The sequence below is a fragment of the Oncorhynchus kisutch genome, unplaced genomic scaffold (genome assembly GCF_002021735.2).
Source record: "Oncorhynchus kisutch isolate 150728-3 unplaced genomic scaffold, Okis_V2 Okis07a-Okis12b_hom, whole genome shotgun sequence".
Classification (NCBI taxonomy): Eukaryota; Metazoa; Chordata; class Actinopteri; order Salmoniformes; family Salmonidae; genus Oncorhynchus; species Oncorhynchus kisutch.
The window spans coordinates 17,028,118-17,038,117 of NW_022261984.1; the positions used below are offsets into that span (position 1 = coordinate 17,028,118).

Genomic DNA, 10,000 nt, shown 5'->3' on the forward strand with positions numbered 1-10,000 from the left:
AGAGAATAGAGAGACAGAGAAAGACAGAGAGTAGGGAAGGTGAGCAGATTGTCAGGTGGTTTAAATCCTGATTTAGCCTCTTAGCTGATGACAGTTAATCTCTGACCCTCACTAAGTAAGGCCAGGCTACTGACCACACTGACCGCTGAGACACACCTGCATGTCTCTACAGGCATGTTCTGTGTATCTCTGAAAGCATATTTTATTAACAGTGAACAACAAAGACTGTCTGAACATCAAACTATTAGAGTGGTTTGTCCTCGGGACAGACTATTGTGACGAATGGAGGGAGGGAGGGAGAGAGAGACTATTGTGACGGAGGGAGAGAGAGGGGGAGAGGGAGGGAGAGAGAGACTGTTGTGAGGGAGAGAAAGAGAGAGAGAGAGAGAGAGAGAGAGGGAGGGGAGAGAGAGAGAGAGAGAGAGAGAGAGAGAGAGGAGAGAGAGAGAGGAGAGAGAGAGGGAGGGGAGAGAGACAGAGAGAGAGAGAGAGAGAGAGGGAAAGGGAGAGGGAAAGGGGGATGGAGGGAGAAATAGCATTGTGACTAGGGCTGTCTAGATGTCCTGTCTCCTGATGGTAGCAGGGTGACCAGGGCTGTGGAGGTCATGACAGGGCTGAACAGTGAACAGGGCTGTCTAGATGTCCTGTCTCCTGATGGTAGCAGAGTGAACAGGGCTGTCTAGATGTCCTGTCTCCTGATGGTAGCAGAGTGAACAGGGCTGTCTAGATGTCCTGTCTCCTGATGGTAGCAGAGTGAACAGGGCTGTCTAGATGTCCTGTCTCCTGATGGTAGCAGAGTGAACAGGGCTGTCTAGATGTCCTGTCTCATGATGGTAGCAGGGTGAACAGGGCTGTCTAGATGTCCTGTCTCCTGATGGTATCAGAGTGAACAGGGCTGTCTAGATGTCCTGTCTCCTGATGGTAGCAGAGTGAACAGGGCTGTCTAGATGTCCTGTCTCCTGATGGTAGCAGAGTGAACAGGGCTGTCTAGATGTCCTGTCTCCTGATGGTAGCAGGGTGAACAGGGCTGTGGAGGTCATGACAGGGCTGTCTAGATGTCCTGTCTCCTGATGGTAGCAGGGTGAACAGGGCTGTGGAGGTCATGACAGGGCTGTCTAGATGTCCTGTCTCCTGATGGTAGCAGAGTGAACAGGGCTGTCTAGATGTCCTGTCTCCTGATGGTAGCAGAGTGAACAGGGCTGTCTAGATGTCCTGTCTCCTGATGGTAGCAGGGTGACCAGGGCTGTCTAGATGTCCTGTCTCCTGATGGTAGCAGGGTGACCAGGGCTGTCTAGATGTCCTGTCTCCTGATGGTAGCAGGGTGACCAGGGCTGTCTAGATGTCCTGTCTCCTGATGGTAGCAGGGTGACCAGGGCTGTCTAGATGTCCTGTCTCCTGATGGTAGCAGGGTGAACAGGGCTGTGGAGGTCATGACAGGGCTATCTAGATGTCCTGTCTCCTGATGGTAGCAGGGTGAACAGGGCTGTGGAGGTCATGACAGGGCTGTCTAGATGTCCTGTCTCCTGATGGTAGCAGGGTGACCAGGGCTGTGGAGGTCATGACAGGGCTGTCTAGATGTCCTGTCTCCTGATGGTAGCAGGGTGACCAGGGCTGTGGAGGTCATGACAGGGCTGTCTAGATGTCCTGTCTCCTGATGGTAGCAGGGTGACCAGGGCTGTCTAGATGTCCTGTCTCCTGATGGTAGCAGAGTGAACAGGGCTGTCTAGATGTCCTGTCTCCTGATGGTAGCAGGGTGACCAGGGCTGTCTAGATGTCCTGTCTCCTGATGGTAGCAGAGTGAACAGGGCTGTCTAGATGTCCTGTCTCCTGATGGTAGCAGAGTGAACAGGGCTGTCTAGATGTCCTGTCTCCTGATGGTAGCAGGGTGACCAGGGCTGTGGAGGTCATGACAGGGCTGTCTAGATGTCCTGTCTCCTGATGGTAGCAGAGTGACCAGGGCTGTCTAGATGTCCTGTCTCCTGATGGTAGCAGGGTGACCAGGGCTGTGGAGGTCATAACAGGGCTGTCTAGATGTCCTGTCTCCTGATGGTAGCAGGGTGACCAGGGCTGTCTAGATGTCCTGTCTCCTGATGGTAGCAGGGTGACCAGGGCTGTGGAGGTCATAACAGGGCTGTCTAGATGTCCTGTCTCCTGATGGTAGCAGGGTGACCAGGGCTGTGGAGGTCATGACAGGGCTGTCTAGATGTCCTGTCTCCTGATGGTAGCAGAGTGAACAGGGCTGTCTAGATGTCCTGTCTCCTGATGGTAGCAGGGTGACCAGGGCTGTGGAGGTCATGACAGGGCTGTCTAGATGTCCTGTCTCCTGATGGTAGCAGGGTGACCAGGGCTGTCTAGATGTCCTGTCTCCTGATGGTAGCAGGGTGACCAGGGCTGTGGAGGTCATGACAGGGCTGTCTAGATGTCCTGTCTCCTGATGGTAGCAGGGTGACCAGGGCTGTCTAGATGTCCTGTCTCCTGATGGTAGCAGAGTGACCAGGGCTGTCTAGATGTCCTGTCTCCTGATGGTAGCAGAGTGAACAGGGCTGTCTAGATGTCCTGTCTCCTGATGGTAGCAGGGTGAACAGGGCTGTGGAGGTCATGACAGGGCTGTCTAGATGTCCTGTCTCCTGATGGTAGCAGGGTGAACAGGGCTGTGAAGGTCATGACAGGGCTGTCTAGATGTCCTGTCTCCTGATGGTAGCAGAGTGAACAGGGCTGTCTAGATGTCCTGTCTCCTGATGGTAGCAGAGTGAACAGGGCTGTCTAGATGTCCTGTCTCCTGATGGTAGCAGGGTGACCAGGGCTGTCTAGATGTCCTGTCTCCTGATGGTAGCAGGGTGACCAGGGCTGTCTAGATGTCCTGTCTCCTGATGGTAGCAGGGTGAACAGGGCTGTCTAGATGTCCTGTCTCCTGATGGTAGCAGGGTGAACAGGGCTGTCTAGATGTCCTGTCTCCTGATGGTAGCAGAGTGAACAGGGCTGTCTAGATGTCCTGTCTCCTGATGGTAGCAGAGTGACCAGGGCTGTCTAGATGTCCTGTCTCCTGATGGTAGCAGGGTGACCAGGGCTGTCTAGATGTCCTGTCTCCTGATGGTAGCAGGGTGACCAGGGCTGTCTAGATGTCCTGTCTCCTGATGGTAGCAGAGTGACCAGGGCTGTCTAGATGTCCTGTCTCCTGATGGTAGCAGGGTGACCAGGGCTGTGGAGGTCATGACAGGGCTGTCTAGATGTCCTGTCTCCTGATGGTAGCAGGGTGAACAGGGCTGTGGAGGTCATGACAGGGCTGTTTAGATGTCCTGTCTCCTGATGGTAGCAGAGTGAACAGGGCTGTCTAGATGTCCTGTCTCCTGATGGTAGCAGAGTGAACAGGGCTGTCTAGATGTCCTGTCTCCTGATGGTAGCAGGGTGACCAGGGCTGTCTAGATGTCCTGTCTCCTGATGGTAGCAGGGTGACCAGGGCTGTCTAGATGTCCTGTCTCCTGATGGTAGCAGGGTGACCAGGGCTGTCTAGATGTCCTGTCTCCTGATGGTAGCAGGGTGACCAGGGCTGTCTAGATGTCCTGTCTCCTGATGGTAGCAGGGTGAACAGGGCTGTGGAGGTCATGACAGGGCTATCTAGATGTCCTGTCTCCTGATGGTAGCAGGGTGAACAGGGCTGTGGAGGTCATGACAGGGCTGTCTAGATGTCCTGTCTCCTGATGGTAGCAGGGTGACCAGGGCTGTGGAGGTCATGACAGGGCTGTCTAGATGTCCTGTCTCCTGATGGTAGCAGGGTGACCAGGGCTGTGGAGGTCATGACAGGGCTGTCTAGATGTCCTGTCTCCTGATGGTAGCAGGGTGACCAGGGCTGTCTAGATGTCCTGTCTCCTGATGGTAGCAGAGTGAACAGGGCTGTCTAGATGTCCTGTCTCCTGATGGTAGCAGGGTGACCAGGGCTGTCTAGATGTCCTGTCTCCTGATGGTAGCAGAGTGAACAGGGCTGTCTAGATGTCCTGTCTCCTGATGGTAGCAGAGTGAACAGGGCTGTCTAGATGTCCTGTCTCCTGATGGTAGCAGGGTGACCAGGGCTGTGGAGGTCATGACAGGGCTGTCTAGATGTCCTGTCTCCTGATGGTAGCAGAGTGACCAGGGCTGTCTAGATGTCCTGTCTCCTGATGGTAGCAGGGTGACCAGGGCTGTGGAGGTCATAACAGGGCTGTCTAGATGTCCTGTCTCCTGATGGTAGCAGGGTGACCAGGGCTGTCTAGATGTCCTGTCTCCTGATGGTAGCAGGGTGACCAGGGCTGTGGAGGTCATAACAGGGCTGTCTAGATGTCCTGTCTCCTGATGGTAGCAGGGTGACCAGGGCTGTGGAGGTCATGACAGGGCTGTCTAGATGTCCTGTCTCCTGATGGTAGCAGAGTGAACAGGGCTGTCTAGATGTCCTGTCTCCTGATGGTAGCAGGGTGACCAGGGCTGTGGAGGTCATGACAGGGCTGTCTAGATGTCCTGTCTCCTGATGGTAGCAGGGTGACCAGGGCTGTCTAGATGTCCTGTCTCCTGATGGTAGCAGGGTGACCAGGGCTGTGGAGGTCATGACAGGGCTGTCTAGATGTCCTGTCTCCTGATGGTAGCAGGGTGACCAGGGCTGTGGAGGTCATGACAGGGCTGTCTAGATGTCCTGTCTCCTGATGGTAGCAGGGTGACCAGGGCTGTCTAGATGTCCTGTCTCCTGATGGTAGCAGGGTGACCAGGGCTGTGGAGGTCATAACAGGGCTGTCTAGATGTCCTGTCTCCTGATGGTAGCAGGGTGACCAGGGCTGTCTAGATGTCCTGTCTCCTGATGGTAGCAGGGTGACCAGGGCTGTCTAGATGTCCTGTCTCCTGATGGTAGCAGGGTGACCAGGGCTGTCTAGATGTCCTGTCTCCTGATGGTAGCAGAGTGAACAGGGCTGTCTAGATGTCCTGTCTCCTGATGGTAGCAGGGTGACCAGGGCTGTCTAGATGTCCTGTCTCCTGATGGTAGCAGGGTGACCAGGGCTGTCTAGATGTCCTGTCTCCTGATGGTAGCAGGGTGACCAGGGCTGTGGAGGTCATGACAGGGCTGTCTAGATGTCCTGTCTCCTGATGGTAGCAGGGTGACCAGGGCTGTCTAGATGTCCTGTCTCCTGATGGTAGCAGAGTGACCAGGGCTGTCTAGATGTCCTGTCTCCTGATGGTAGCAGGGTGACCAGGGCTGTCTAGATGTCCTGTCTCCTGATGGTAGCAGGGTGACCAGGGCTGTGGAGGTCATGCCATGTTGTCAGCCAGTTATTGTCTCCTCAGAAGACGGTTTATTATTGTGTGAAGAAGATGAATGAAACGGATATATGTTCTATTCCACAGCGAGTGGAAGTGGCTATGTGGAACGTTTAAAATGACTCCTTGAAACGGGTCCTATATGATTTAGAGTTATTTAACATCTTTAGATGATACAAACCTTAGAAGATGTTAGAAATCAAAACATTTAAGAGAGGCGCGCTGCGAGTACAGGATATTGAAGATTTGAGAAAGTGGAGAAAAAACAACTACTGTTCCTTGCCTCAGGCTGCACACCCTGTTCTCTCATCAGGTGATCATAGTTTCACCCCTCAGACTATTCTCAACGTCATCTGGTCTTTACCTAATGTGTAAACATTCATTTAGAATGGCCCATTATGAAATGGGCAGGAACAGGGTCAGGGGAAAACATCTGTATGTACTGGAATAGAGAGTGGAGGCCACTTGTCCACTGGTTTGGTTTCACCTCAGATGTATGTACTGGAATAGAGAGTGGAGGCCACTTGTCCACTGCTTTGGTTTCACCTCAGATGTATGTACTGGAATAGAGAGTGGATGCCACTTGTCCACTGCTTTGGTTTCACCTCAGATGTATGTACTGGAATAGAGAGTGGAGGCCACTTGTCCACTGCTTTGGTTTCACCTCAGATGTATGTACTGGAATAGAGAGTGGAGGCCACTTGTCCACTGGTTTGGTTTCACCTCAGATGTATGTACTGGAATAGAGAGTGGAGGCCACTTGTCCACTGGTTTGGTTTCACCTCAGATGTATGTACTGGAATAGAGAGTGGAGGCCACTTGTCCACTGGTTTGGTTTCACGTCATGCAGGGTAGACTACTCTGGCTACTGGGGTAGACTGGTTACTGGGGTAGACTACTCTGGCTACTGGGGTAGACTACTCTGGCTACTGGGGTAGGCTGGCTACTGGGGTAGACTACTCTGGCTACTGGGGTAGACTGGTTACTGGGGTAGACTACTCTGGCTACTGGGGTAGACTACTCTGGCTACTGGGGTAGACTGGCTACTGGGGTAGACTACTCTGGCTACTGGGGTAGACTGGCTACTGGGGTAGACTACTCTGGCTACTGGGGTAGACTACTCTGGCTACAGGGGTAGACTGGCTACTGGGGTAGACTACTCTGGCTACTGGGGTAGACTACTCTGGTTACTGGGGTAGACTACTCTGGCTACTGGGGTAGACTAGTCTACTGCTGTCTGATATCTCTAACTGTCCTGTCTGATATCTCTAACTAATCTGTCTGATATCTCTAACTGTCCTGTCTGATATCTCTAACTGTCCTGTCTGATATCTCTAACTAATCTGTCTACTGCTGTCTGATATCTCTAACTTTTCTGTCTGATATATCTAACTGGCCTGTCTGATATCTCTAACTGGCCTGTCTGATATCTCTAACTAATCTGTCTCATATCTCTAACTAATCTGTCTGCTGCTGTCTGATATCTCTAACTTTTCTGTCTGATATATCTAACTGTCCTGTCTGATATCTCTAACTTTTCTGTCTGATATCTCTAACTGGCCTGTCTGATATCTCAAACTGTCCTGTCTGATATCTCTAACTGTCCTGTCTGATATCTCTAACTAATCTGTCTGATATCTCTAACTGTCCTGTCTAATATCTCTAACTGTCCTGTCTGATATCTCTAACTGCCCTGTCTAATATCTCTAACTGTCCTGTCTGATATCTCTAACTAATCTGTCTGATATCTCTAACTGTCCTGTCTGATATCTCTAACTAATCTGTCTGCTGCTGTCTGATATCTCTAACTTTTCTGTCTGATATATCTAACTGTCCTTTCTGATATCTCTAACTAATCTGTCTGATATCTCTAACTGTCCTGTCTAATATCTCTAACTGTCCTGTCTGATATCTCTAACTGCCCTGTCTGATATCTCTAACTTTTCTGTCTGATATCTTAAACTAATCTGTCTGATATCTCTAACTGTCCTGTCTGATATCTCTAACTGTCCTGTCTGATATCTCTATCTGTTCTGTCTGATATCTCTAACTGTCCTGTCTGATATCTCTAACTGTCCTGTCTGATATCTCTAACTGTTCTGACTAATATCTCTATCTGTTCTGTCTGATATCTCTAACTGTTCTGTCTGATATCTCTAACTAATCTGTCTACTATCTGATCTCTCCAAATGTACTGTCCTGTCTGATATCTCTATCTGTTCTGTCTACTGTCTGATATCTGTAACTGTCCTGTCTGATATCTCTAACTGTCCTGTCTGATATCTCTAACTATTCTGTCTGATATCTCTATCTGTTCTGTCTACTGCTGTCTGACCGCTAGGAAGTGGAGGTTGGTAACATCTACACACTATTCTCTCTATTTACTGTGTGTGTGTGTGTGTGTGTGTGTGTGTGTGTGTGTGTGTGTGTGTGTGTGTGTGTGTGTGTGTGTGTGTGTGTGTGTGTGTGTGTGTGTGTGTGTGTGTATGTAATGTTAATCATCCTGATGGTTGTGTGTTTCAGGAGCCAGGTACATGGAATCCTGGGAAAGCATTTGATCAAGGTGGGACTTCATCAGAATAAAGAAGGAAGCTACAATTTAAACACACACACACACGCACACACACACACACACACACACACACACACACACACACACACACACACACACACACACACACACACACACACACACACACACACACAGTGTGGTGGAGGATAGAGAGAGGTTATTTATTGAAGAGGATTACAGTAAGACATTACATGGGGTGGCAGGTAGCCTAGTGGTTAGAGTGTAGAGGAGGTAGGTAGTCTAGTGGTTAGAGTGTAGGGTCGGCAGGTAGCCTAGTGGTTAGAGTGTAGAGGCGGCAGGTAGCCTAGTGGTTAGAGTGTAGAGGAGGTAGGTAGTCTAGTGGTTAGAGTGTAGAGGCGGCAGGTAGCCTAGTGGTTAGAGTGTAGAGGAGGTAGGTAGTCTAGTGGTTAGAGTGTAGAGGCGGCAGGTAGCCTAGTGGTTAGAGTGTAGAGGAGGCAGGTAGCCTAGTGGTTAGAGTGTAGGGTCGGCAGGTAGCCTAGTGTTTAGAGTGTAGAGGCGGCAGGTAGTCTAGTGGTTAGAGTGTAGAGGCGGCAGGTAGCCTAGTGGTTAGAGTGTAGAGGAGGCAGGTAGCCTAGTGGTTAGAGTGTAGAGGAGGCAGGTAGCCTAGTGGTTAGAGTGTAGAGGAGGCAGGTAGCCTAGTGGTTAGAGGAGGCAGGTAGTCTAGTGGTTAGAGTGTAGAGGAGGCAGGTAGTCTAGTGGTTAGAGTGTAGAGGCGGCAGGTAGTCTAGTGGTTAGAGTGTAGAGGTGGCAGGTAGTCTAGTGGTTAGAGTGTAGAGGCGGCAGGTAGCCTAGTGGTTAGAGAGTAGAGGAGGCAGGTAGTCTAGTGGTTAGAGTGTAGAGGAGGCAGGTAGCCTAGTGGTTAGAGTGTAGAGGAGGAAGGTAGCCTAGTGGTTAGAGTGTAGAGGAGGCAGGTAGCCTAGTGGTTAGAGTGTAGAGGAGGAAGGTAGCCTAGTGGTTAGAGTGTAGAGGAGGTAGGTAACCTAGTGGTTAGAGTGTAGAGGAGGCAGGTAGTCTAGTGGTTAGAGTGTAGAGGAGGCAGGTAGACTAGTGGTTAGAGTGTAGAGGAGGCAGGTAGCCTAGTGGTTAGAGGAGGCAGGTAGCCTGGTGGTTAGAGGAGGCAGGTAGTCTAGTGGTTAGAGTGTAGAGGCGGCAGGTAGCCCAGTGGTTAGAGTGTAGAGGAGGTAGGTAGTCTAGTGGTTAGAGTGTAGAGGTGGCAGGTAGCCTAGTGGTTAGAGTGTAGAGGAGGCAGGTAGCCTAGTGGTTAGAGTGTAGGGTCGGCAGGTAGCCTAGTGGTTAGAGTGTAGAGGCGGTAGGTAGCCTAGTGGTTAGAGTGTAGAGGAGGCAGGTAGTCTAGTGGTTCGAGTGTAGAGGAGGCAGGTAGTCTAGTGGTTAGAGTGTAGAGGAGGCAGGTAGTCTAGTGGTTAGAGTGTAGAGGCGGCAGGTAGCCTAGTGGTTAGAGGAGGCAGGTAGTCTAGTGGTTAGAGTGTAGAGGAGGCAGGTAGTCTAGTGGTTAGAGTGTAGAGGAGGCAGGTAGCCTAGTGGTTAGAGGAGGTAGGTAATCTAGTGGTTAGAGTGTAGAGGAGGTAGGTAACCTAGTGGTTAGAGTGTAGAGGAGGTAGGTAACCTAGTGGTTAGAGTGTAGAGGAGGCAGGTAGTCTAGTGGTTAGAGTGTGGGGGAGGCAGGTAGCCTAGTGGTTAGAGTGTAGAGGAGGCAGGTAGCCTAGTGGTTAGAGGATGCAGGTAGCCTAGTGGTTAGAGGAGGCAGGTAGTCTAGTGGTTAAAGTGTAGAGGAGGTAGGTAGCCTAGTGGTTAGAGTGTAGAGGAGGCAGGTAGTCTAGTGGTTAGAGTGTAGAGGAGGCAGGTAGTCTAGTGGTTAGAGTGTAGAGGAGGTAGGTAACCTAGTGGTTAGAGGAGGCAGGTAGTCTAGTGGTTAGAGTGTAGAGGAGGTAGGTAACCTAGTGGTTAGAGTGTAGAGGAGGCAGGTAGCCTAGTGGTTAGAGTGTAGAGGAGGCAGGTAACCTAGTGGTTAGAGTGTAGAGGCGGCAGGTAGTCTAGTGGTTAGAGTGTAGAGGAGGCAGGTAGCCTAGTGGTTAGAGTGTAGAGGAGGCAGGTAGCCTAGTGGTTAGAGTG

At 51.0% G+C, this 10,000-nt stretch overlaps 1 protein-coding gene across 2 annotated transcripts in view; it reads left to right on the forward strand.

The window, feature by feature from the left end:
- The window catches only part of spock3 (SPARC (osteonectin), cwcv and kazal like domains proteoglycan 3), a 41,854-nt gene that overhangs the window by 14,615 nt on the left and 17,239 nt on the right, over positions 1-10,000 (forward strand). Inside the window, exons 3-4 of one of the 2 annotated variants that reach the window (XM_031814536.1) lie at positions 7,619-7,627; positions 7,801-7,840. In XM_031814536.1, coding sequence (XP_031670396.1) covers positions 7,619-7,627; positions 7,801-7,840 — 49 coding nt within the window. The remainder of the gene's footprint in view (positions 1-7,618; positions 7,628-7,800; positions 7,841-10,000) is intronic. The other variant, XM_031814537.1, reaches the window with a different exon arrangement.